The sequence below is a fragment of the Callospermophilus lateralis genome, chromosome 3 (assembly GCF_048772815.1).
Source record: "Callospermophilus lateralis isolate mCalLat2 chromosome 3, mCalLat2.hap1, whole genome shotgun sequence".
Taxonomy (NCBI): Eukaryota; Metazoa; Chordata; class Mammalia; order Rodentia; family Sciuridae; genus Callospermophilus; species Callospermophilus lateralis.
This window is the reverse complement of record NC_135307.1, coordinates 175,187,458-175,215,140: the sequence shown is the minus strand read 5'-3', so window position 1 is coordinate 175,215,140 and position 27,683 is coordinate 175,187,458. Positions and strand designations below refer to the sequence as shown.

Below are 27,683 nucleotides of genomic sequence, written 5' to 3'. Positions count from 1 at the left end.
GGGTCTTCTGACCAATCCTGGAGTTCAGCCAACTCCCCTGACCAACTCCAGCAGGACAAGGAACTCTTAAAAACACCTTTTCCTGTCCTAAGCCCTTCCCTTCCTGCTGTAACCCCCTTAAAATCCCAGTCTGGTCGAGCTCCCACGCGGTTTCTCCTGGACCCTTCTCCTGTCCACTCTGCTGCGGGAGTGACATCTCAATAAAGCCTCCTTCAGGGGCCTTTTTAAATCTGCCTCCTTTGGTTGCTGCCCACCTCGCTTGAACTCACACAGAATAGCATTTTCCACATTTATTTCATTTAAATAAACTGAAAAGAATTATATTTCTCCCCAAATTTAAACATAATTCAGGCTTAAGCTTGTAATAGAAGGCTTTTATTATAAGGGATAGATGAGCAAGTGAAGGAGAGGGTTAATATCAGTGACTGTTTTAAAACAAATAAATTGACAAAACTCCACAAACTAGCTAAAAAGCTGCCATAACCACCTACCTTGTGCTGTTTTCCAAAAACAGGTTCTAAGTCTGTTCTACAACCCCAATCTTGTTGCAACTATAAAAACGGAGGGCTGTGGTTGTGGCTCAGTAGTAGCGCTGGGTTGGATCCTCAGCACCACAAAAAAAAATAAAATAAAAATCTTGTATCCACCTATAACTAAAAAATAAATATTAAAAAAAATAAGGGAGTTTGTCTCTTAACCCCCCCCCAAAAAAAACCCTGAAAAAAAGTCATGTCAGATCTTTATATTTGTGATGAGTACCTTTTAGTGAGTTTTTTTAAAATGCTAAATATTTTTTAACACAAATTTCACAAATCTTTCTTGACTTTACAGTTTTAGGGGAAATAACTAACTGCCAGCTCTGACATACAGAAAGGAGATCAAGATAGAAGTAGCACCCTTGTTTAAAGGCACCATAAACTGCTCTGAGCACAAAAACTTCAATGCCACTAGAACAAAGCAGCAGCTAGGCTTGTGCACCTTGGATGGATCTGCACTTTCCTGCAGGTCTGCCATGCTCTGTTCACAGAAGGTTTTTAAAATCAGAGCATGGCAGACCTGCAGGAAAGTGCAGATCTAGCTCTCCTATACAACTTTGTATAACAACTCATTTTTTTGAAGCTGTAACATTTTCTTGGGGGCTGGGGATCCAGCTCAGTTGGTACAGTGCCTGCCTTGCATGCACAGGGCCCTGGGTACCACAAAAAACAAAATGAAACATTTTCTAGGGAAATGAAAGTAAGATAAAAGAGAGTAAAGGGGTTATATTTATATGGCTTTGTATTAAGTGTTAGGCTTTGTGAGGCAAGAGGCAAAATTAAAGTTATTAATATAGGTACTCATAAAAAGAAAACAATTTCCATATATATTGTATTAAACAAAACATAATATACAGTTGAACAGTTTTTTTTTTTTTTTTTTTTTAGGGGGGTAATTATCAATCTACTACTAATGATAAGAAAGGAGACTCCAGAAGGATGGAATAACACTTAGCTTAATTGGAGTTCAAGTTACTAATCCCTATAACCAAATGAACTGCAAATATTTAACTGTAAAAGCTATTCTTAGTTGTACAAAACCATGTGGTGTACTAGATTTGGATCATATTTCACTAAACTTGGTTTACAACAAACTGGTATGTGACTCTATCTAGTCTTTGGTTGCCTCTGAGTTACAACTCAGTAACTTAGAGATAAATGACAGTGGTGGAAGTAACTGTTGCCTATGGACATGCAAATTATGGCTGAGGAGGTTTAACTGACTTCTCTTGCCCACTGGAAAAGAAGATAGTTCTACTTGTGTTTGCAAAATCCTATCAGTATTTTTTTTTTTTTTTAAAAGAGAGAGTGAGAGAGGAGAGAGAGAGAGAGAATTTTTTGATACTTATTTTTTAGTTATCGGCAGACACAACATCTTTGTTTATACGTGGTGCTGAGAATCGAACCCGGGCTGCACGCATGCCAGGCGAGCGCGCTACCACTTGAGCCACATCCCCAGCCCTTTATCAGTATTTTTTTTTTGAGGGGGGATACTAGGGATTGAACCCAGGGGCATTCAACACTGAGCCACATCCCCAGACCTTTTTATATTTTATTTAGATACAGTTATCTCACTAATTTGCTTAAGAGTCTGGCTAAACTGCTTAGGCTGGACTGAAACTAAATCCATCAGGCTGGATAGGAAATCTCAATCCTCAGCCTCCAGAGCCAATGGGATTATAGGCATGTGTCATGGCACCTGGCCCTATCAGTAATTATGATATATAAATGTTTCTATTATTTTAATTCTTCTTTGAATTGTTTGAGACATCTTAATCCTTCCTTAACTATGAACTAAATAAAATCTTTGCTATGCATTCACTGTTACTTATGAATGATAATATTATCTATTTTTGGAAAATTATGATAAAATTGGAGAAAACAGTAACTTTATGGTGGGAAAATATGACAGATATTGACCCAACGAAGTGTCAAATCACTACCTAGCTCTCCTATAGCTTGTCATAATCCACTATGGGCTTTGCTTTCCAAAATCATCACCAGATTCTACTCATAAAGAGTGTTAGAACAAAACAAATTAAGGAGTATTCTATAAAGTAACCTACGTAAACCTTAAAAAAAAAAAAAAAAGTAAAGTTCATGAAAAGCTGAGAAACTGTTCCAGTGGACTAGAAAGGCAAATAAATGTAACATGCGACGCTGAATTCAATGCAGGATCATGCTCCCAGGCCCCACAAAGTTTTCTTTTGCTGTAAAGAACATTAGTGGGACACTGGTGAAACATAAATAAGGTCTACAGATCAGGTAACAGTATATTATAAATATCTGATAATTGCATTTATTTATTTATTTTTATGTGGTGCTGAGGATCGAACCCAAGGCCCCATGTGTGCTAGGCGAGCACTCTACCGCTGAGCCACAATCCTAGCCCCTGATAATTGCATTTAGATGTATCAAGCATTTCTAAAGAAATACATATTGATAATACAACTGTGGTAAAATGTTAACTTTAGTGTAGAATCTGGGTGAAGGCAATACAGGAATTTTATTTTACTATTTTGTACTTTATCTGTAAGCACGAAATTATTTCAAAATAAAAAATCTTTATGAAAGGGTCATGATTCCATATAAATATAACACTGTCTCACTTAACAGGAAACCTCGATGATTTTTAGAAGTGTCGCCAAAAGTTATGATCCAGAAAATAGTTTCAGAGGATACTAATAAAGACTAATTGGAGCTTGGGGAGACACAAACATTGCCTTCTCACTTCCTACAGACCTTAGCATAAGATCAAAATGTGTCCTCTCAGAGAATACTCTTTTCTACCTCCGCCACACCCTAAAGATTTACTGGCCAGTAATTTCTTAGGTCTTCACTAACCCCACTCAACTCCTCCTCCTGTCTCTACTTGCCCCTTCTGTGTATTATCAACAGTGACTGCACAAAGTTCACAGCACAAGGCTATTAAAATTCTCATCTCATCAAGCATGAGGCTAATGTATTTGGCAAACTGCATTCACACCTCTCTACCAGCCCCCAATAAAACACTGATATGAAAATGTGGCAACCCATCCTGATTTAGATCACATAACAGGGATCCCTGGATCTTGTGGAAATGCTGAAAACAATTACATTCAGTGGTTCTCATAGAATTACCTTGAGGAATGGAATCACAAAAGGACGAAGAGGAAAGTTTGTAGCCTCTTGGAGCTTGCAATGAAATTCTTCAATTGTCACTGTTGAGTTCTGAAAAGAGGAATAATGCTGTTATTCAACTTCCATCACTGACTCAGTGCCAAACCCTTTTAAATCATACAGAACTTAAGAACTCTAATCTTACTCAAAGGTTGACTCAATTCTGTTCCCCCACCCACCCCATTGGTTACCAGATATTTAACCCAGGAATGCTTTACACCACTGGGAGTCACATCCCCAGCCCTTTTTGTTTTTTGTTTTGAGACAGCCTCTCACCAAGTCGTTTAGGGTCTTACTAACTTGCTAATGCTGGTCTTGAACTGGCAATCCTCATATGTCAGCCTCCTGAGAAGCTGGGATTACAGACATGCCTCACTGTGTCCGGACAAAATGCTGTTTTCTTTCTTTCTGTTTTTTGAGCATTTTTAAAATTTGTTCTTTTTAATTATATAGGACAGTAAAATGTATTTTCACATATCATACATACATGGGGTACAAATTCCCATTCTTGTCGTTATATATGATATGAAATTACACTGGTTGTGCTCCAATTCATTCCACTGTCTTTCCCATTCCCACCTGCCCCTAGTCCAATCAGGTGGAAACCCCCCCCTCCCATTGTGAGACAGCATCTGCATATCAGAGAGAAAATTTGGACTTTGCTTTTTGGGGATTAGCTTATTTCTTGGCATTATAGCCTCCAGTTCCACCCATTTATGGGCAAATGCCCCAATTTCATTCTTCTTCATGGCCAAGGAACATGCCATTGTGTATATTGATCACAAAATGCTGTTTTATTAATGGCAGAAATTCTAGGACCCCCAAATCTAAATTCTTCCTTCTGGGAAAGAATAGGCACTTCATTCCTCACAACCCATGAAAAGAGGCCTTCAGGTCCCCTCATATTGAGGGGGTTCACTGCAAGTCTTCTCAGTTCCACAGAATCAAGCATACAGTTCTTCCTGAATTAACAACCTAGTGTCATACTTTTTGAAAAGTTCTTTTTTTTGGTACTGAGGATTGAACTCAGGGGGACTTAACCATAGAGCAAAATCTCCAGTCCTTTTTACATTTTATTTAGAGACAGGGTCTTGTTGAGTTGCTTAGGGCCTTGCTAAATAGCTAAGGCTGGCTTTGAACTTCTGGTACTCCTGCCTCAGACTCCCAAACTACTGGGATTACAGGTGTGCACCACTGCAATCCACTAAAAATTCCCTTTTTAAGGCAAGGATTCACACATGCTATGCAAGAATTCTACCAGTGAGCTACATTCCTAGCCCTGAAGTTCATTTTTTTCATAGGCTCGACATACTTCCTGGGCATAACTTTCTCAATGTTCTAAGGAAAAAAAGAAAAATAAGAGCAATAGGTACATTCTACCTTGAAGTGCCCTGTGTACTATAAGAACAATTCCAAAAGGCAAAGCTTCACTGATTGATTGGTTTTTATTACTCTAGCACTTCCCCCTATTTTTAAAAAAGAAGCTACACTTTGGAGAGCAGCCATTACAGGAGCTGGAACTATGTGTTAAGGCTGCATTCAGAGGAGAACCTGGGATGGGACTGTAGCTCCGGGGCAGAGCACTTTCCTGGCAGGTGTGAGGCACTGGGTTCAATTCTTAGCACCACATAAAAATAAATAAAATTAAATAAAGCATTCTGTCCATCGACAATTACCAAAACAAATCAACAACAACAAAAAAGACAACGTCTCCAAAGCACCTAAAGTCCCTATGGGAAAAAGCCAGTAGGGATGTTACTGCTACTGATTGGTCCTTCCTTCCCCAATGTTGAAGTATAACACCAGAGAAGCATGCTGAGGCAAGGTCAGAATGGAAAATAGAAGCTTATTAAAGGACAGCAGAAAAGATTCTCCTGGAGGAAGAAGGGGTCCCAAGAGATGGAATCTGTGGAAGTGTGGTTGCTTCCCCTTTTTATAGTTCTTTCATTGATGGAATGTAGGTGGGAGGGCCTGAAGGGTGGGGCACAGGTGGGGCAAAGAAGTAATCTTCATTAACATTTCTTTGGGATGGGCTCCGGGCTTTTCTGGGACCTCATTAACATTCCAAGTGTTGTTCAACTTTTCCTGGAATTCATTCTTAACATGGCCTCCATTTTGGATCTTACTTGTATTAGATTTACTAGACTACCTAACTTTAAATCTGGCTTCAGGGAAACTGGCTGGGACTGGTGAAGTCCTGGGCAAGAAACTGGAGGAAAGAGACTTTGACAAGGCATATGTCATTCTTGGTCAGTTTTCGGTGCTAAAGAAAGATGACCTCTTCTGGGAATGGCCGAAGGACACATGTGGCACCAATGTCAAGCAGTCCTAGAACTGCTTTGAGTGCACTGGAGAGTGTTGTGACGCATTATTGTGATATTCTCTGGGGACTCCTTAATCCCCAGCTCCATATCAAGCCTTGCAGCTGAGTGAGTGCTCCTTGTCATCTACAAAGGAAAGATTGCTGTTGTCCTCCCGTAGGGTCCTCCCCGCATCACTGCAATCTTTCTGGAATTACTGCTCTTGCATTCAGCCTCCTTCCTCTCTCCCCTGCGAGGTCCATGGACACAGTTAACCAGCTTTTCTTACTGGATTCCTGACCCCCACCTTTACCTCTGGTCTGTTTGATGCTACACAGCCTTTTTATAACCAGAAAGAGATTCACTGGTTTTTTTCCCCATATTTTAAAAAATATTTATTTTTTAATTTTAGGTGAACACAATATCTTTATTTTTTATGTGGTACTGAGGATTAAACCCAGTGCCCCACGCATGCTAGGTAAGCACTCTACCAATGAGCCACAACCCCAGTCCTCCAAATTTTTAATTATCATCATTGCACCAATACAGCTTTACATACATATATCTTTTTAAAAAAATGTTTTTTATTTTTTATTTGTAGTTGGACACAATACGTTTATTTTATTTATTTATTTTTATGTGGTGCTGAGGATGGAACCCAAGGCCTCGCATGTGCTAGGCGAGCACTCCACTGCTGAGCCACAACCCCAGCCCTATATACATATATCTTAAACTTCATTTTCCATTTTTCAGCAATTCAAATACATAATATGTTATCATTTTGAGAATACAAAGAACACAACACAAAGGAAGATTGAGAAAATAGGTTCCCAGGAGTTAATCACTAGTGATTTTACAGACTTCCCTTTAGTGTTTTCTACTGGGATTTTAAAGTGTCCTACCATGGCTCTATAAGAAAAGGGCTTCCTGTATGGAGAGGAATGATAAATATGAACCCAAAGTTAGAAAAATTTAAGAATGAAACCCAGGAGAAAAAAAAATGTATTTTGAAACCAAATATAAGAATCCCTCTTCAGCCAGAATGTACATACCCAAATAGGTGCTAGGGAAGAAATTATATCCTCCCATTTCATTCTCAAAATTGCCTATTAACAAACAAACAAACTAGGTGGTGCCCATTCATCTAGAGGTGGTGAACTGTCCTTATAGCATGGTGAAAGGAACAGCAGGACAGAGAGAAGGAAAAGTGATGGGAGAGCAACTTGCTATTAAGATACCCTAGCTGGCGGATATCAAAGTCTAAGACAAAACTTATCCCACATAAAGCTGTGATTCTCCAACTTCCTTCATAAATGACAATATATGTAATAGCGGCTTTCTACTGAAGAGCTAGATGGATTGGAAAATAATTGTATGGAAAGGAGTCAGATATCCAGGCAGCAAGGCAGTGAGATGGAATGTTTTCAACTGTAGTTTTCCATTTCAACTGAATGAGAGGGAATGTTTTTAAATCTCTCAGATCAGGTTAAAAGCACAATTCTTCAAATTAGGTCAAATAAAGGGGTGAATATAAATTAATGCTGTGCTTCAAATGTAGCAACAATATGGAGATGCAGAAAATTAAACACTTAGAATATAACTTGGAAAGCACAGCTCCGTGAACTTCTATCACTACAGAAATATTCACTGTTCAAAGATGTTGCACTATTCAATAAAAGAACAGTACTGGTGCCACCAATACACCCTCTTATCATAGGAAGAGACACGTAAACCCACAAGAGATTGATGGAGCTGCACCTAGCGCTGAGGTTCATTGAACAGGACAAGCCTAAAGGAGGCTATATATAGAAGAGACCCAGGATACCCATCTTTCTCCAAACCTACCCTTATTAAACTCTGAATTTGTAAATACTGAGGTCAGGCTGTCCATTTTCAGTGTCTTTTTTGGGTAGTGGAAAAGAAAGTTTCAAGGCTTTGTCTCCCCTGAAATTGTTGAATAGGGTTTCACAATCAGGCACACAAGGATCATGAGGCGATTCTGAAATCAGCTCAAGAATTTAAAAGATAAAGAAAAATTCTACAGATTAGAGGTTATTTCCCCTCAAAAATTTTGACAGTGGTTGTTTGAACCCTGCATAGCCAGCCACAAGTACAGTTAAGATCTACTGTTTTCCTGCACTGGTCATCACCAGGAAAACATAGACACTCTCTGGCTGTACAGTAAGTAATGACATAGGAGACTAACATAAATCAGCTTGAATGTAATGGAGAAGCTATGAAAAAGACTGCCCATTCATTTTGGTTTCAGGGACGGAAGTGGTTCCTAATATCCCCCATAGATTGGTTTCCTCAAAGCCATTTTTTTCTGCAAGTCTGTCCTTACTGTCTTCCAATGCTATTCAAAACTGGACCCAGTTGGATGGTTGTGGTGCCTGGTTTGGAACAGAGCTGGATGCAGTACTAAAGTCTCTGCAAAAGTCATTGCTTGCAGAAACTGGAGCTGGTGCTCATGTTGTGACAAGTGCAGGATAATCCAAATCTAAGGCAATATCCGAATCACTTCCTCCGAGGTTGGATTTTGGAATGGGTCATGTAGTGCCATGATTACTGAAGGCACCTGAGGAAGATGGTGGGGGAACAGTGACTGTGCCTCCAGCGGGAGGAGAAAATAAGCTTAGGCCTCCAGCTCAGGTAGTCCTGGGAGTAGAAGGATCCCCTTTCTTGGTTGTAATGTAATGACACTCAACTTGATGATCTGTCCATCTGAGATTTCTAAATCTCAGATTCCTGTTTTACCCACTTGAAGTGATCTTACAAAGAGACATTAAAGTCAAAGGCATCTCCCGAATCTGTGAATCCAACACAATTGAACAGACTATGCCCAGTACCATCCTGGATCTGAATTACAAAGCAGCAGCGGAGACAAGAGAATTGCAAGTTCAAAGCCAGCCTCAGTAACAGTGAGGCACTAAGCAACTTAGTGAGACCCTATCTCTAAACAAAATACAAAATAGGGCTGGGGATATGGCTGGATGGTGAAGTTCAACCCCCAGTATCAAAACCAAAAATAAAGTAGCAGGTAGAATCTGTCACTGACTCCACAGCAATACCGAGATATTGTTCCACTGAGGCCTGAGCAAAGAGCTCTCCAGAAATTTTATCTTTGAGTTTGATATAAGCATTCTTCCTTTTGAAGTGATTCAGAGACTACCAGTCAAATCAGGTTGGTCTAATTTCCAGTCAGATGACCTGTAACTGAGGCCCATGGCAGAATCCAGTAGACATGAGTTCTCACTTAACATAAAGCACAGATTCATATCACAACTTGGCCACCATCTTGGCTCTCACTGTTTTTTGGTAAATGAGCTTTGGCCAATTAAAAATTTTACTCTTGATTTTTTTTTTTGAGGGGGCGGGTAATGGGGATTGAAATGTGGTATACTTTACCACTATATTGCATTCCCAGACTTTTAAAAATATTTTGACAGGGTCTGGCTAAGTTATTTATGGCCTTGCTAAACTACTATGGCTGGCCTTGAATTTAAGGTCCTTCTGCCTCAATTTCTGAAGCTGTTAGGATTACACTGATGCACCACCATGCCCAGCTTGAAATTATCTTTAAGCACAGACTCTACTTTAAAGTAATTTGCTGCTGGAATTGCATAACATCTTGATGTCTGCTCTATTTTCAACTTTGGCATTCAAGACAAAGTACATTAGTATAGATCCAATAAGACTTTTCTATAGTAGTCTAAAATTGACCAATAGTTTTTTTTTTTTCCTCAAAAAACAAAATAAGAAAAAAAAAGACTATAAACACAATACACATCTAGACAAATTTAAAAACAAAACAAAAACAATCCCAGATTTTTCCTGATAGGGGTATCCCGATAGGTCCTCACTCACTGTACCTAGACTGTTTCTGCTAACAACATATATGATTTAGTAAACACCTACTTTCCTTCTGGAAGGTGCCAGGGATAGAGGGTCTATGTGACCAGGTCCCAATAAAGCCTTGAGTAGACTCTCTAATAGCCTTCCCTTGGCAGGAGCACTGCATACGTGCTGCTGTATACTCCCTGCTGGAAAGAGAATACATTCTGTATGACTATTCAAGAGAGGGAGAGAGCACAAAGGAAGATGAAACATGGATTTATCCAGACTCTGCCATGTCACTCTTCTTTTTGATCTGGCTATGTATTCTTATTATATACCTATAATAAATCATCACTCTAGATGGGCATGGTGGTGCATGCCTGTAATTCCAGTGGCTCAGGAGGCTAAGGCAGGAGGATCACAAGATCAAGGCAAGCCTCAGCAACTGAGAGAGGCCCTAAGCAGCTTAGCAAGACCCTATCTCTATGTCATCAATGATGGAAGTCACTTATTGCATTTGTTTTGCATAAAGTTGTTTCTTGAATATTAGACTTAGAAATCTTCTTAGGAAACTCCAGACAACTTCTAGAATTAATTAATGAATTCAGCAAAGTAACAGAATATAAAATCAATACCCATAAATCAAATGCATTTCTATACATCATAGATGAATCCTCTGAAAAAGAAATTAGGAAAAATTGGGAACGAACTTAACAAAAGAAATGAAGGAAGACCTCTACAATGAAAACTACAGGATGCTAAAGAAAGAAATTGAAGAAGACCTTAGAAGATGGAAAGATCTCACATGCTCTTTGATAGGCAAAATTAATGCCCATACTACCCAAAGTGCCAGATTCAATGCGATTCCAATTAAAATCCCATCATCATTCCTTATAGAAATAGAAAAAGCAATCATGAAATTCATTTGGAAAAATAAGAGACCCAAAATAGCCAAAGCAATCCTTAGCAAGAACAATGAAGCAAGAGGCATCAGAATACTAGACATTAAACTATATTACAAAGCTCATAGTAACAAAACAGCATGATATTGGCACCAAAACAGACACGTAGACCAATGATAACAGAATAGAAGACACAGAGACAAACTCACAGAAATACAGTTATCTCATATTAGACAAAGGTGCCATAAACATACATTAGAGAAAAGATAGCCTCTTCAACACATTATGCTGGGAGAACTGGAAATCCATACGTAGCAAAATGAAAAAACCCTCTATATCTCACCATGCAACAAAACTCAACTCAAAGTCGATTAAGGACCTAGGAATTAGTCCAGAGACCCTGTGCCTAACAGAGGAAAAAGTAAGCCCAAATCTTCATCCCATCTGATTAGGCCCCAATGTCCTTAATAAGAATCCTAAAGCATAAGAGTTAAAATAAAAAATTAGCCAAACGCAGTGGTGCACACCTATAATCCCAGCGGCTCAGGAGACTGAGGCAGGAGGATCATTAGTTCAAAGCCAGCCTCAGCAAAAAGCAAGTCAGTTAGATCCTGTCTCTAAATAAAATTCAAAAAAGGGCTGGGGATGTGGTTGAGTAGTCGAGTGCTCCTGAATTCAACCCTGGTACAAAAAATAAATAAATAAATAAATTAATTAATTAATGGGATGGACTCAAACTAAAAATCTTCTTCTCAGCAAAAGAAACTATCAATAAGGTGAATAGAAAGCCTACATTTTGGGAACAAATTTTTGCCACATGCATATCAGATAGACCATTAATCTCCAGGATATATAAAGAACTCAAACTTACCACCAAAAAAAAAAAAAAAAAAAACCCAATCCAATCAATAAATGGGCTAACGAGCTGAACAAACACTTCTCAGAAGAAGAAATATATTCAATCAACAAATATATGAAAAAAATGTTCAACATCTCTAATAATTAGAGAAATGTAAATCAAAGCTACTCTAAGATTTCATATCACTCCAGCCAGAATGGCAGTTATCAAGAATACAGACAACAATTAGTGTTGTCAAGGATGTGGGGGAAAAGGTACACTCATACATTGCTGGTGGGACTGCAAATTGGTGCAACCAATATAGAAAGCAGTATGGAGAGTTCTTAGAAAACTTGGAATGAAACCACCATTTGACCCAGCTCTCCCCCCTCCTCAGTCTATACCCAAAGGACCGAAAATCAGCATAATATAATAATGCAGCCACATCAGTGTTCATAGCAGCTCAATTCACAATAGCTAAACTGTAGAGCCAACCTAGATGCCCTTCAATAGATGAATGGATAAAGAAACTGGTATATAAACACAATGGAATATTACTCAGCATTAAAAGAGAATAAGATTATGGTATTTGCAGGTGAATGGATGGAGTTGGAGAATATCATGCTAAGAGAAGTAAGCTAATCCCCCCAAAAATAAAGGCTGAAATGTTCTGATAATTGAATGCAGATTCATAAAGGGCGGTGGGTGGGGGAGATGGAGGAACTTTGATTGGAAAAAGGGAGGGAGAGGTAGGGAGCATACATGGGGGCAGGAAAAATGGTGGCATGAGATGGACTTCATTACCCTAGGTTCATGTATGCATATATGGTGCGATGCTACATCATGGACAACCAGAGACATAAAAAGTTGTGCTTCAATTGTGGACAATGAATCAAAATGCATTCTGCTGTCATATATACCTAATTAAAATAAATAAATTTAAAAAAAGAAATCTATTAAGGAGTCAGTTCTTAAACCTTTTAGTCTCAGAATCCCTATAATTTATGTGAATTACATCTATTGATATTCACACCAATTTAGAAATTAAAACTGAGGTTTTTAGAGCCAGGCATGGTGGTGCATACCTGTAATCCCAGTAGCTTGGGAGGCTTGAGTTCAAGCCCTGTCTCAAAATATAAAAACTGGCTGGGGATGTGGCTCAGTGGTTAAGTGCCCCGGGTTCAATCCCTGGTACAAAAAAAAAAAAAAAAGTTTTAACCTATTTCAAAATAATCCATTACATATTTTATAACATTTTAAAAATAAAAATTTTTCCGAGAGAAATGTGCTGAGTGTTCTGTTTCACAGTTTTATAAATCTCTTAAATATCCAGCATAACAGAAGACAACTAATTTCTACTATCTGCTTCTATATACTTTAACTTTTGCAATATTTCATGCCATATAGCTCCTAGCAAATTCCACTGCAAACTCATTCTCCATTGCCCACCTTCCACCCCATCCCTGAATCCAGGTCAATTTACCACTGAACTACATGCTCAATTGTTGAGAGCCACAGCCGAAGGGGCTCCAGCAAACTTTCAGACTGCCAGCTGATGATTGGCTCACAGCGGCCCCAGCAACAACTAGCTGATTGGCTCCTCTGTGGAGATGCTCATTGAGCTGTTTCCCTGCCCTTTCAGACTACCAGCTGATGATTGGCTCACAGCGGCCCCAGCAACAACTAGCTGATTGGCTCCTCTGCGGTGATGCTCATTGGGCTGTTTCCCTGCCCTTTCAGACCACGGAGCTGCTCATTGGGGGACTTTTTTGGCTCCGCCCATGCGACCCAGCCAATCGGCCTCAAGAGCAGGAGGATTGTGGGAAGAAGAGGTTGTTGGGTGTGTGGCTTGTGGGAAGCCGGTGGTGGCAGTTGGGCTCTGAGGGTTTTATTCCTGAGGAGCTGTTTTGTTTATCTTGTGTGGTTCTAAAAATAAAGTTAGTTTCTTTTGACAAGTGGCTCCTGAATTGTGCCCAGCCAGACTGCGGCATTTGGTGGCCCGTACGGGGAGCGACTGAGGGTAAGTAAACCGCTCGCCCCTGAGGGCAGGGTGAGAGGATGGGGAGCCATTTTAAGATTCCTCTTTTGTTTTGCCTCATTTTTGTTTTAAGTTGCCTGTCCCTGGAGATGAGTGAGACGGAAGAAAAACCGCTCACTTCTGAGGAAAAACTATTTACGTCTGAGGAACAGATAGGGAGAAAGGACGGATGCACATGTAAGGAGGATAGAAAGGTTATAATGATTTTGTGTGGTTCCATTTTTATTTCATTCTGTCTCGGTTTTGTTTGGCGTCATCTTGTTGGGTTGTATTATAGTAGAAATATGGGATCAGAAATTAGTAAAAAACAAACCGAAAGAGTGTTAAGTAAATTGTTAGAGGAAGGAGGCATCCCAGTAAAATCAAGAGCAGTCAGGGCATACGTTGATACAATGCAAAAATGTAGCCCATGGCTTTTTAAGGAGGAGTTGTTAAATATATCACAATGGAACCATCATGGTGAAGATTTAAAAAGAATAGAAAAGAACAGCCCAGGAACTCTGCCAGCTGGCACATTGCCATTGTGGACTTTCGTATCTTGTTTGCTTAGTCCAAAACCTTCAATTCAGACAAAGGTAGAGGAAGGAGAAGACATATTGATTCAAGTAAATGAGGAGGTCTCTCAAGTTAGTCAGAAAGAGGAAAAGATTCAAGGAAAAGAGAAGGTCTTTCGAGCTAATCAGACAGAGAAAGAAAGTTTAGAGCAGAAAAAGCCATCAGGGGGAAAGTTACAAAAGGAGACTGCTACTAAAACCTTTCTATCACCAGAGGGCTTACGTGTCCAACCAACAGCGCCACCTCTACAGGAGACTGCTACTAACACCTTTCTATCACCAGAGGACGTAAGTGTCCAACTGACAAGGCCACCTTCATATGCTGAGAGGCCCCCAACCCCCGCAGTGGATAGTTCAGATCCTGAGACAGGATCTCAAGTATTAACATGCCCTGTATTTGAGGTAGGAGGGCAGCGAGTTTACCATACTTTAAATTTCAAAACAGTGAAGCAGCTAAAAGAGGCTGTGACAACCTATGGTCCTCAAGCACCCTTCACTGTAAGCTTGGTCGAATCCATTACCAACTTGAACATGACGCCAGCAGATTGGGCTAATATGTGTAAAGCTGTGCTAAATGGAGGACAATACCTGTTATGGAAGGTTGCCAATGAGGAATTTTGCAAGGAGACGGCTAGGCGAAATGCAGCAGCTGGTTATCCTCAGAGAAATCTAGATATGTTGTTAGGAAAGGGACCTTATGAGGATCAGCAGCAACAAATTGCATATGATCCTGGTGTATATTTACAAATTGCTGTAGATGCAGTTAAGGCATGGAAGACTTTACAAGGACATGGAGGTTTACAAGGTCAATTATCTAAGATAATACAAGGAACTAATGAATCTTATGCTGAATTTGTAGATAGGCTTATTCAAACAGCTACCAGAGTTTTTGGGAATACAGAACAAGCAATGCCATTAATAAAACAACTGGCTTATGACCAAGCGAATCGTTGGTGCAGAGATATCATTAGACCATGGAAACATGAAGATTTAAACACATATATTAAATTATGTAGAGACATTAATGAACAAGAGCAAGTCATGGCAGCTGCAGTAAAACAGGCTTTAGATGCCAGAGACATTAATGAACAAGGGAAAATTGTGGCAGCTGCAGTAAAACAGGCTTTAGATGCCAGAGACATTAATGAACAAGGGCAAATTGTGGCAGCTGCAGTAAAACAGGCTTTAGATTCCAGGCCAAGAACATGCTACAATTGTGAACAAACAGGACATTTTAAAAGGAATTGCCCCATAGGAGGAGGGTTTAACAAAACTAGGTATCAAAGGAGTAGAATACCGGGTATTTGCCCACGATGCCGTAGAGGGAGACATTGGGCTAATGAATGCCGTTCTCAAACCACCATAGAGGGTACTCCATTATCAAAAAACGAACAAGGACCAAGTGTTTATCCACGATATCGTGGAGAAAGGTACTGGGCTCCATTGCCAAAAAATGGACAGGGGGGCCCAATGCTCCGGGGCCCAAAACCACAAATATACGGAGCACTGGAGGAACCCAGCAACCCCATCAGGGTAGTGCCCAGGACACATTGTCCATCAGATCCCTCATCAGACAAACCAGAGGGAGCGCAGGGTTGGACATCTGCGCTTCCGCCAGATCAGTACTAACTCCAGAGATGGGAGTTCAAATCATTCCCACAGGGGTGAAAGGACCTCTTCCCAAAGGAACAGTAGGCTTATTATTGGGACGCAGCTCTTCTACTCTAAAAGGACTTATGATAAGTCCTGGGGTAATTGATCCCGATTATGAAGGTGAAATAAAAATTATAGCCAGTTCTCCAAATGGTATATCAGTAATTTCACCAGGAGATAGAATAGCACAGTTACTAATAATACCAAGCCTACATGATAAATTTTCCAGTCGTGCTGTAGAAAGAGGTTCCAAGGGATTAGGCTCCACAGGTGTAGATTGGGCTATGCTGTCTTTAAATTTAGATTCTCGCCCCATGCTAAAACTAAATATTCAAGGACATGAATTTAATGGGCTACTGGATACAGGTGCAGACCTTAGCATCATCTATCGTCAAGAATGGCCAAAACATTGGCCATTACAACAAGCCACTCAAACGCTTCGAGGCCTAGGAGTGGCGACTAATCCCCATAGAAGTGCAATGGTATTAGATTGGAAGGATCCTGAAGGATGTGAAGGAACTATACAGCCATATGTATTGGATCATCTTCCTATAAATTTATGGGGACGAGATGTCCTAGATCAATTAGGTTTGACATTAACAAATAACATCAACCAAAATGCACCCACTATTATGACTAGACAAGGTTTTAGGAAAGGAAAAAGATTAGGAAAACAAGAACAAGGTATAGCAGCACCAATACAAATAGATCAAGGAACAGACAGACATGGGTTGGATTTTCAGAAAGGGCCACTGAGACAATAAAAATTACTTGGAAATCAGAAAGACCAGTATGGGTTCCTCAGTGGCCCCTGACTAAAGAAAAGATACTAGTAGCCCATGATCTGGTCAAACAACAATTAGCAGAAGGACATATACAACCTTCTGTATCTCCCCATAATACTCCCATTTTTGTCATCAAAAAGAAATCTGGTAAATGGAGATTATTGCAAGATTTAAGAGCCATTAATAATGAGATGGTTATTATGGGACCTGCTCAATCGGGGATTCCTCAATTGTCTGCTTTGCCAAAAACTTGGTATGTTTTAGTTATAGATATTAAAGATTGTTTTTTTTCAATTCCAATTCATCCTGAGGATAGTCCACGTTTTGCATTTACTATCCCTGCACTGAATCATGAAGGTCCTGATCAGAGATATGAATGGAAAGTACTCCCTCAAGGGATGGCTAACAGCCCAACTATGTGTCAAATTTATGTTAACAAAGCAATCCAGCCACTTAGAAATCAAAATCCTGAACTACAAATATTTCACTATATGGATGATGTATTATTAGCACACAAAGCTAAAAACACATTGCTAGACTGTTATGCCACACTTACAAACTTATTAAAAAATTATAATCTAGAGATAGCAATAGATAAAGTACAATTAAATTTTCCAATTAATTATTTAGGAGTTCTATTATCCTCAACCATGGTCCGTCCACCAAAAATTCAAATACGAGTAGATCAACTCAAATCACTTAATGACTTTCAAAAGTTATTAGGAGACATAAATTGGATAAGGCCTTATCTAGGTATACCAACAGGAGAGTTGGGACCTTTATTTGATATCCTAAAAGGTCCATCAGATCCAAATTCACCCCGAATGTTAACGCCTGAAGCAAGAAAGGCATTAAAAATCATTGAAACATATATGGAAAATATGCATTTGGATAGAATTGATATAAGTTTGCCTTTATTATTTATTGTACTACCAACAAAAAATATTCCTACAGGAGTATTTTGGCAAGAAGGCCCATTATTATGGATACATTTATCTTATTCTCCTAACACTATTCTTACTAGGTATCCTGAGGCTGTAGGACAATTAATACTCAAAGGAATAAAAGCAGCAAAGGAGTGTTTGGAATTCCAATAAAATTATTACTCCATATACTATGAATCAAATTGATGAGTTAGCTAATGAGTTAAATACTTGGGCAATAATCATGTGCAAATCTAATGTTTCATTTGATAACCACTTACCATCTAATCCTTTATTGTCTTTTTGGTCATCGCATCCTGTAATTTTTCCAAAAATGACAAGAAAAACACCTATCGGGAATGCTCCAAATATATTCACTGATGGATCAAATAATGGTACAGCAGCAATAGTTACACCTGATCAAACTTTTACATTTTTAGTACCCAAACAATCAGCTCAAAAGGTAGAGCTTAAGGCAGTATTACAGGCTTTTGTGATGTTTAAAAATTCTGTATTTAATTTATTTTCCGATAGTCAGTATATAGTTAATGCTATAGTATCCCTTGAAGATGCTGGTAGGATTTCCCCTTCCTCTACTATTTTCTCTTTGTTTTCCACTATACAAAGTCTAATCTGGGACAGAAAAGATCCATTCTTTATAGGACATATCAGGGCACATACAGGATTGCCTGGAGCCCTTAGTTTGGGCAATGATTTAGCAGATAAAACTACACATGACATACATATTTTCTCTACACTAGAAGAAGCTATAAATTTTCATAAAAAGTTCCATGTCAATGCTAATACTTTACAAAAGCGTTTTAAAATAACTAAGGAACAAGCTAGACAAATAATAAAACAATGTCAAAATTGTGTGACCTTTTTACCACAAGTTAATCTTGGAGTCAATCCTAGAGGATTGATACCTAACCATATTTGGCAGATGGACGTCACACACTTGCCAGAATTTGGAAAATTAAAATATTTGCATGTTACAGTTGATACTTCTTCTGGATTTTTGATGGGCTCCCTTCATGCCGGAGAAAAAACTAAAGATGTTATAGCTCATTGCTTACAAAATTTTGCCACTGTGGGCGTTCCAAAACAGTTAAAAACAGATAATGCCCCTGGTTATACTTCTACCTCTTTTAAACAATTTTGCTCATCATTTGGCATTACTCATATAACAGGAATCCCATACAATCCACAGGGACAAGGCATAGTTGAAAGAGCTCATCAAACTATTAAAATGTACTTATTAAAGCAAAAAGAAGGAATTGGGAAGGGGTATATATTCCCCAAAGATAAACTTAAAATAACCCTTTTTACTCTAAACTTTTTAAATTTGGATTCATCAGGGCTTAGTGCTGCGGAAAGGCATATGTGTCCAAAAAATGTATATAAGCCCAAGGTACTTTGGAAGGATATTCTAAGAGGACAATGGAAAGGTCCTGACCCAGTAATTATCTGGAGTCGGGGGTCTGTTTGTGTGTTTCCACAGGGAGAACAGCAGCCGATTTGGATTCCAGAGAGATTAACTAAGGTCCTGACCCAGTGATTGCCTGGAATCGGGGGTCTGTTTATGTGTTTCCACAGGGAGAACAGCAGCTGATTTGGATTCCAGACAGATTAACTAAAGCGATTTCTACAGACCAAAAAGAAGATGTGATATCCAGAACTCCAGTTTGGTTATTCTTACATCTGCGACAGAACCAGAATGCTTTTTTCAATATCTATTTTATTATTGCCCTTTCCCATATTTTTTTTTTTTTTTTTTGAGCTCATACAGACCTAGGTTAATGTTTTGCTGATCAGTCCTATTTTTTGACTATAGAGTTTTTAAACATTGCAATGGAGATTTCACCTGTAAAATGTTATAAGGCCTTTACTATTATGTTATGTGTCATATGTATTATGTGTGCACACTTGTGTTTTGTGTTTGAATGTACGTATGTCCATATGTCGTATATGATGAGCGCTCATGAAAAAATGGATCCAAATAATTTCTTTTTTTATTCACGTGATTGATTTAAATGGTTTAATTTAAATTGGGTAAACAGCTGTTGAAGATTGTTTTAATATGTGAACAAAAAAGGAGGTTAACAGATCTGTTTGTTTACTTTCACCTTTCCTTTTCATTATATTTAATAATTCTCTTAAAGATAATGTAAATTGTTAAGAAAATTGTTTTCTTTTAATGCCTTCTGGGACGTTACATAATTTTTTCTTTAGCCATTATTGCCAGAATTCCTATCTTCAGTGAAGACAATGTAAATTGTTAAGAAAATTGTTTTCTTTTAGTGCCTTCTGGAATGTTATATAATGTTATATAATTTTTCTTTAGCCATTATTGTCAGAATTCCTATCTTCATCCCAGTGCATGAAGACAAAGATAAAACCAATCTACAGCTTCTGCAATAGCCATCACTGAACTGCTTGCAGAACTTGCCTGGACTATGTATCACTTATATGCATTGTGAACTCACTTGTATGCATTGTGAACTATCTGTTGGTGCAGCAACTTCTGGTAGTGTTGGGGTACTTATGCTGATGGTGTCATCGGTGGTACAATTTTTCCAAAAGGAGCCGTCAGCTGGCTTGGTGTATCTTCCTCCCTTCTGTTTGTCATGATCGTTCAGCTAAAATTTGGGGGCCAACAGAGGTGAGGCAAAGAACCTCACCCCCCTGCTGGTACGAAGACCTCTACACAGGTGTGGCTGTATACTGGACTGGTAGTCAATGACGGGTAAGATCCAATTACTATGGTACCAACCTAAGACAGGAGGCTGATGCCTTGAGGTCAGCTCATCCAATAACGGGTAAGGACCATATGTACTATTGGACAACCTAAGGCAGACACGGTCCCTAAGCCACATGCTTCTTGTTTAAACAGAGAGGGGGAGATGTTGAGAGCCACAGCCGAAGGGGCTCCAGCAAACTTTCAGACTGCCAGCTGATGATTGGCTCACAGCGGCCCCAGCAACAACTAGCTGATTGGCTCCTCTGTGGAGATGCTCATTGGGCTGTTTCCCTGCCCTTTCAGACCACGGAGCTGCTCATTGGGGGACTTTTTTGGCTCCGCCCATGCGACCCAGCCAATCGGCCTCAAGAGCAGGAGGATTGTGGGAAGAAGAGGTTGTTGGGTGTGTGGCTTGTGGGAAGCCGGTGGTGGCAGTTGGGCTCTGAGGGTTTTATTCCTGAGGAGCTGTTTTGTTTATCTTGTGTGGTTCTAAAAATAAAGTTAGTTTCTTTTGACAAGTGGCTCCTGAATTGTGCCCAGCCAGACTGCGGCACTCAATCGTTTTATTTTTATTTTATTGTTATTTTTTGGAGATAGGGTCCACAAAGTTGCTGAGGCTGACCTCAAAATGGAAATCGTCCTGTCTCAAACTCCTGATCCTCTGTGTGTGACACAATGCCTGGTTTTACTTTCAATCTTAAGACCGGGTCTTACTAAGTTGCCAGGCTAGGCTCCAAATTTGATCCTCCTGCCTTGGCCCTCCCAAGTAGTTGGGATTATAGGCACATGCCACTGAGCCTGGCTCACTGCAAACTTTTGTTTCTTCAGTATCAGGAATTGAATCAGGAGTGCTCAATCACTGAGCCACATCCTCAGCCCTTTTATATTTTATGTTGAGACTCGCAGTTGCTTGGGGCCTCACTAAGTTGCTGAGGATGGCTTTGAACTTGCAGTCCTCTTGCCTCAACCTCCTGAGCTGCTGGGACTATAGGCATGTGCCACTTCGCCAGGCTCACCACACATTCTTAAAAGAACAACAACAAAAAGGCAAATAAATGATTTAATATGGCTATGAAAATAATTCTGACCTTTTGGACCACCAGAAAGGATTCTGAATTAAACTCTGAGAAATGTGAGAAATGTGACATGAAGGTAAATAATGTGACTGTCAGGTAAATAATGGTAACTGAATAATGTGTTAAAACAGAAGCGCAGAGCCAGGCATCAGTGCCAGACCTTCATTTTCTTTTTATCACATGTATGTTAATATGCAGGAAGGAGTACAGAACACTTTTCTTGAGATAAATTCTGAAGTATCTATCTGACATATACTGAAAACTGGTAGCATTTCCCTTATAAACTCAGAGAGTCAAACCTCATTCAGCTAGTGATTTCAGAAAAGCAGTATTTTACAATACAGGCTCACCATGTTCATGTGTACCTTAAAAATCCTAAAGAAACTGTATGCATGATGAGCTGAACAATATAATCTTTTGATACTATTTATTTAAATGATGAAACTTACAATTTTACAAACCATTATTCTAAAAATCAAACTTGATACTTCTCTATTCTCTTTGGTTTGGAAACAATGCACTAGGGACTAAATATATTAAATCACAAAAAAACCTTGTATTAACCTCAGCAGATCTGCTGAAACCAGTTTTAAGCCAAATCCTAAGCTTATTAGAATTAAATCAACACTTTAACCAACAAGGTAAGCATTACTGACTTTGTTACTTTTATAAACCTTACCATCATGAAGCTATAATTCAACAGCTTTATATAAATTATAAAAATCTACAACTTCTCTGCTGGCTATGGATGTGACCCACATACCCAGGGCACAGAGATGCTATACTTACCACCAGTGCTAGAACGAGAGTCCGAACCTTCTCCCCAATCTCAGGCGAGATATCATTGCCAAACTGTTGTAGAGTGGTGAGAAAGCGTTTCAACTTGCTGAGTTGCCGAGCTCCACAAGTGGCTGGTAATTGTTGATTTGTTAGCGCAGATGAAGTGGAAGAGGCAGGACCATTGCTGAATCTCTGTGGTGGTGATGGAGCGCCATTCAGGGTAGGAGGAGAATGGTTGATACCATTGCTTACTAAAAGGAAGCCAAAATTGAAAGACTCAATTTACAGACCACGAAGGCCTTTGTTAATTTCTTCTGGTTTGTGTTCTCTTTCATTTATTCATTCAAATTTTGTAAAGTACATTTTAAAAGAATATGCAAAGCTGTTTCTGTCCTCAATAATACTTTTGTGTATAATGAGACAGACTGTCAGGTAAATAATGGTAACAGAATAATGTATTAAAACAGAAGTGCAGAGCCAGGCATCAGCGCCAGACTTTTTTTTTTTTTTTTTTTTTTTTTGGAGGAGCTATGTTCTTGGTGGCATGACATAAAAAACTCCTCTGTCACTGAACAGTGAGATAAAAATCACCTAGTCCCAAGTTTCAAATAGATTTTACTTAATCATAAAATCTAAGGTGAGCTGGGCTTGGTGGCACAAACCCGTAATTCCAGTGGCTCAGGAAGCTGAGGCATGAACATCGCAAGTTCAAAACCAGCCTCAGCTGACAAGAGGCCTTGTCTCTAAATAAAAAAATAGAAAGGGCTGGGAATGTGACTCAGAGTTAAGCATCCCTGGTTCAATCTTTGGTACCAAAAAAAAAAAGAAAGAAAAGAAAAAGATATCTAAGATGAAAGTATCTAAAAATGTAGGAAACAATTTAAGTCAAGAGTTGAGAAAAGTTGAAAAGCCTAATCATGCAGTCGCGGTGGCATATGCCTATAATATCAGGGACTTAGCAAGATTCTGTCTCAAAATAGAAACAAAAAGGGCTCAGGATGTAGTTTAGTGCTCCTGGGTTAGATCTCCAGTACCTCCCCACCGAAAAAAAAAAAAAAAAGGCATTTAATCTTTACGTAGCTTAGAAAACTGATATTTACCTGTATTATGTCCACAAAAACTAATCAATCACAATCATTTTCCTACTTCACTTTTCTTTCCTCTAAGTTAGTCAAAGTCACCTGACCATCTCTGTTCTCTCTTCCTGGACCAATCCATATTCAAATTTGACCTCTATAGCTTAGGTATCACCTGTATTAAGAAGCTTTCTTTGACAAACACATTGCTGCTCCACTTTAAGTTTAAATGTTGGCAGATTTAATAAATATTCTTTGTCGCCTGTGTACATACTTTCACTATTTTACTTTCTAAACTATACTTCTTTCCTTCTTTCTTTTTTGGTGGTACTGAGGATTGAACCCAGGCATACTTTAGCACTGATCTATATTCCCAGCGCCTTTTGATCTTTTGAGACAAGCTTTCACTAAGTTGCTCAGGCTGGTATCAAAATTATAATCCTCCTGCCTCAGCTTCCTGAACAGCCGGGGTTGCAGTCAGTCATAAGCCACCATGCACATCTACTTATTTTTTTTTCTATATTTGCATTGCCAATTTTTTTTTTTCTCTCTCTCTTTCTTTCTACCAGGGATTGAACCCAGGGGTGCTAAACCACTGAGACAACTCCAGCTTTTTTTTTTTTTTTTTAAAAGACATGGTCTCCCTAAGTTACTGAAGCTGGTTTTTGATCCTTCTCAGATGCCTAAATGCTGTGACTACATGTGTGCACCACCACATCTTGATGAGAAATACTTTACACATTAGTGCATTCTCTTAAGCTTTTGTAAACCCTATATACCATATGTGTACTTTTAATTTTTATTCATTAGTTAACCAAGGTAAGTTTTCAAGGAAATAATGCTAAATGCTTCACTGCATAAAACACTAGCTAAAGCAGAGGAAAAATGGGTGAAATTCTCTCCTATTTTCTTAAAAGAGATTACTAAAGCCACTGGAAAGGAAAGCTAAACATTCAACCTCAACAACACAAAAAATTAGTTATAATGGTCTGTCATTTCTTCGTTTTCACAGAAAGGTCAATTCTCAGCATAGAGCTGCCCTCTTGAAACAATGTAATAAGATATTACTGAGGCTTTTTTACAGTCTTCTTAATAAAACCTTATGCTTACATTTTCCAAAATAAAATATATCCACTTCCATGCAGCCAAATGTGGAGGTAAAAAAGACTAACATTTTATTTATTTATTTATTTGATTTATTACTACGGGATATTTCAGTACATGTATACATCAGGGCTAGATTTACATATACCTATTGTGTGTGTGTTAAAATTTGAACGATAAGCAGGGTTTTTTGTTGTTGTTGTCGTTGCTGTTTTGTTGGTACCAGGGATTGAATCCAGGGGTGCTGAATCACTGAACCACATCCCTAGCCCTTTTCATTTTTAATTTTAAGACAGAGTCTTGGCTAAGTTTCTGAGGCTGGCTTTGAATTTGCAGCCTCTTGCCTCAGCCTCCTGGGCTGCTGGCACTACAGGTGTGCACATTGGCACTCAGCTAAGCAGGAATTAAATTTGTTTCATTTCAAGTCTACCTATGACTAAGGCTGTTTACTTGTGGGATACAAAACAGAATTTAAGAAAACTTCTTTTATTTTACTCTGGTTCAACTGAATGCTACAATTATTAGTTATCCGATTTCAAATGTTTTTGGAAAATAATTAAACCTTTACTAGGGCTGTACATCTTACACTCTCTTGCCTTTTTTTTTTTAAACCTTTTTTTTTTTTTTTTTTTAAGAGAGAGTGGGAGAGAGAGAGAGAGAGAATTTTTTTTTTTTTTAATATTTATTTTTTAGTTCTTGGCGGACACAACATCTTTGTATATGGTGCTGAGGATCGAACCCGGGCCGCACCCACACCAGGCGAGCACGCTACCGCTTGAGCCACATCCCCAGCCCCCCCCCCCTTTTTTTTTACATTTATTTTTTAGTTGTAGCTGTCAATACCTTTATTTATTTATTTTTATGTGGTGCTGAGGATCGAATCCAGGGCCTCACATGCACTAGGTGAGTGCTCTATGGCTGAGCCACAACCCCAGCCCCTCTCTTGCCTTTTTTTCCTCCACAATTGCTATATTAGGATCATACCAGGGCCTCAAAAATGCTAGGCATGTGGTCTATCACTGCACTACATTCCCAGCCCTCTCTTGTGTTTTAAAATGATAAACATAAAAACACAAATTTGAGCAAGTATAATATATAAGTTGTACAATCCATTTAAATAAAACAATATACCCAGCATCTACCACAATGCTCTGACATGTTTTCGGCACTCCACAAAGAGCAAGTGTGTTCTGGTTTATGAGGCAAAATACGTACAAGAGGGTCAACATGAATGCTGGCAGCATTTGCATGAAAAGTAGAATTAAATCAAGACATATATGTATGTATCTAAGCCTAGATTTTAAACTGAGGTTTGTTTAAATATATGAATGAGTGAAATTGCTGACATATAAAGTGTGTGGAAATTCAGCTTTGGAACACACTGCCAAACAATTTGCACAAGTGACTGTACCCAATTACACTTTAACTAGCAATTCACAAGTGTTCAGATTGCACATAAATTCACAGCAAAACTTGACATTCTTTTATACTTTGAACATACTAGTTGTGCAAAGGTATTATACTAGTTTATAATATGCATTTCTTTGCTAGTGAGGTTGAATCCTTTGTTATATATTTATAGGCTCATGTAAATGTTATGGACTAAATTGTGTCTGCTTGAAAATTCACATGCTTAAGTCCAAACCCTTCATACCTTAGAATGTAAATATATTTGGAGACAAGGACTTGAAGGAATACACAATGGTTAAATTAGATCAAATTAGTGTTCTTATACACAGAAGAAGAGATAGCAGCTATGCCTACACATAGTGGAAAGGCCACGTAAGGACCAGTAAGAAGGTGAGCATCCATAAGCCCAAGGAGAAAGGCTTCAGGACAGACCACACCTGCCAACACCTTGACCTTTGACTTCTAATCTGCAGAACTTTTAGAAATAAATAAGTCAACCAATGATATGATATTTTGTTTTGGCAGCCCTACAAAACTAAGACCATAACATTTTCTTTCATAAAGGGATTTAACAATGATAGTCCTGGAACAGTTTTAGAAGTTGTTCAATAATTTTATAAAATTTATTTTGAATCTTATAAATCAATAATTTAAATTCATTTTTTGAGTAAAAGTTAACAACTAAAGAGTATAAAAGCAATATACTCTACTTAAAAAAAAAAGCAATCAAACTTTTTTTTTTTTTTACTTTTAGATGGACATAATATCTTTATTTTTATGTAGTGCTAAGGATCGAACCCAGTGCCTCACGAATGCCAGGCAAGTGCACTACCACTTGAGCCACATCCCGAGCCCTCCATTTTATTTTTTTTTTAAAACCTAAGCTTATTATAATTTTCAGAGAGAATAAGAAACTTATGAAAGTTGGAAACAACCATATCTATTTGTTAATATTTTAATAGCATTTTGCCTTTTTTTGATACACGGAATTAAACCCAGGATCACTTAACCACTGAGCAGTATCTCCAGCCTTTTTTTTTTTTTTTTCAATGTTTTGAGACAGCGTCTTTCTGAGTTGCCTAGGGCTTCACTAGGTTACTGAGGCTGCCTCTGAACTGGCAATCCTCTTGCCTCAGTCTCCCAAACTGCTGGGATTATAGGAGTGCACCACTATATCTGGCTTACCAGTACTTTGAAAATGTTGAATAGTGTATGTGTAATGAAAGCCAGTCACTTAGGTACAAATGTCACTCTGAACCACAAACCCAAGTAATTAAGAGTTCTCACATGCTGTAGGAGTAAAGGACACTGGCCTTGGTCCTCCAGGATTTATTGGTGGGAGGGGTGGCATGATGGGAGGTGACGATCTTGACTGTATCTTCACTTCCACAGGCGATCCAGGCATTGCTGGCACCCTTTTCTCAGAACCAACTGAAGAGAATAAAATAAATGGAGGTCAGAGTTCCTATAAGGCATTAAAACAGCAACATTAATTTGCAATTCCAACTTGTTTTCCTAGAAGACTGAAAAGTAGAGGTTTAGTACAATGGGTGAAATGTTTGCTTCCAAAAAAGATTATGTCTACTCCTAACATCATTTTTTAAAAAATATTTTTTAGTTGTTGATGTGCCCTTTATTATCAATCTATCTATCTATTTATTTATGGTGCTGAGGATCAAACCTGGTGCCTCACACACACTAGGCAAGTGCTCTGCCACTGAGCCACAAACCCAGCCCCCATTTCCTAACATCTTGATGTGTGAATGCTACCTATTGGGGAGAAGTGTCTTTGAAGATGTAATTAGGGTAAGGGACTGCAGAGATCATCTTGAGTAATTACAGTGGGCTATGAATCCAATATGAAGGTGACTTTAAAGAAGAAAAGACAGGTCTGTGGGTGCCGCCACTTTGTAGTAGAGCACATGCCTGGCATGGGTAAGTTCCTAGTTGATCCTCAGCGCCACAACAGATA

At 38.8% G+C, this 27,683-nt stretch overlaps 1 protein-coding gene and 1 pseudogene across 2 annotated transcripts in view; both read right to left on the bottom strand.

Annotated features, from left to right (window-relative positions):
- Cbfa2t2 (CBFA2/RUNX1 partner transcriptional co-repressor 2) overlaps nucleotides 1-27,683 on the bottom strand; it is a 147,860-nt gene that overhangs the window by 28,269 nt on the left and 91,908 nt on the right. For both annotated transcript variants that reach the window (XM_076851700.1, XM_076851701.1), the window contains exons 2-4: nucleotides 26,999-27,142; nucleotides 22,131-22,372; nucleotides 3,657-3,746 (exon numbers count right to left, since the gene is read on the bottom strand). In XM_076851700.1, the coding sequence (XP_076707815.1) occupies nucleotides 3,657-3,746; nucleotides 22,131-22,372; nucleotides 26,999-27,142 (476 nt within the window). The remainder of the gene's footprint in view (nucleotides 1-3,656; nucleotides 3,747-22,130; nucleotides 22,373-26,998; nucleotides 27,143-27,683) is intronic.
- On the bottom strand, nucleotides 8,356-9,292 carry LOC143394412 (adaptin ear-binding coat-associated protein 1-like; annotated as a pseudogene).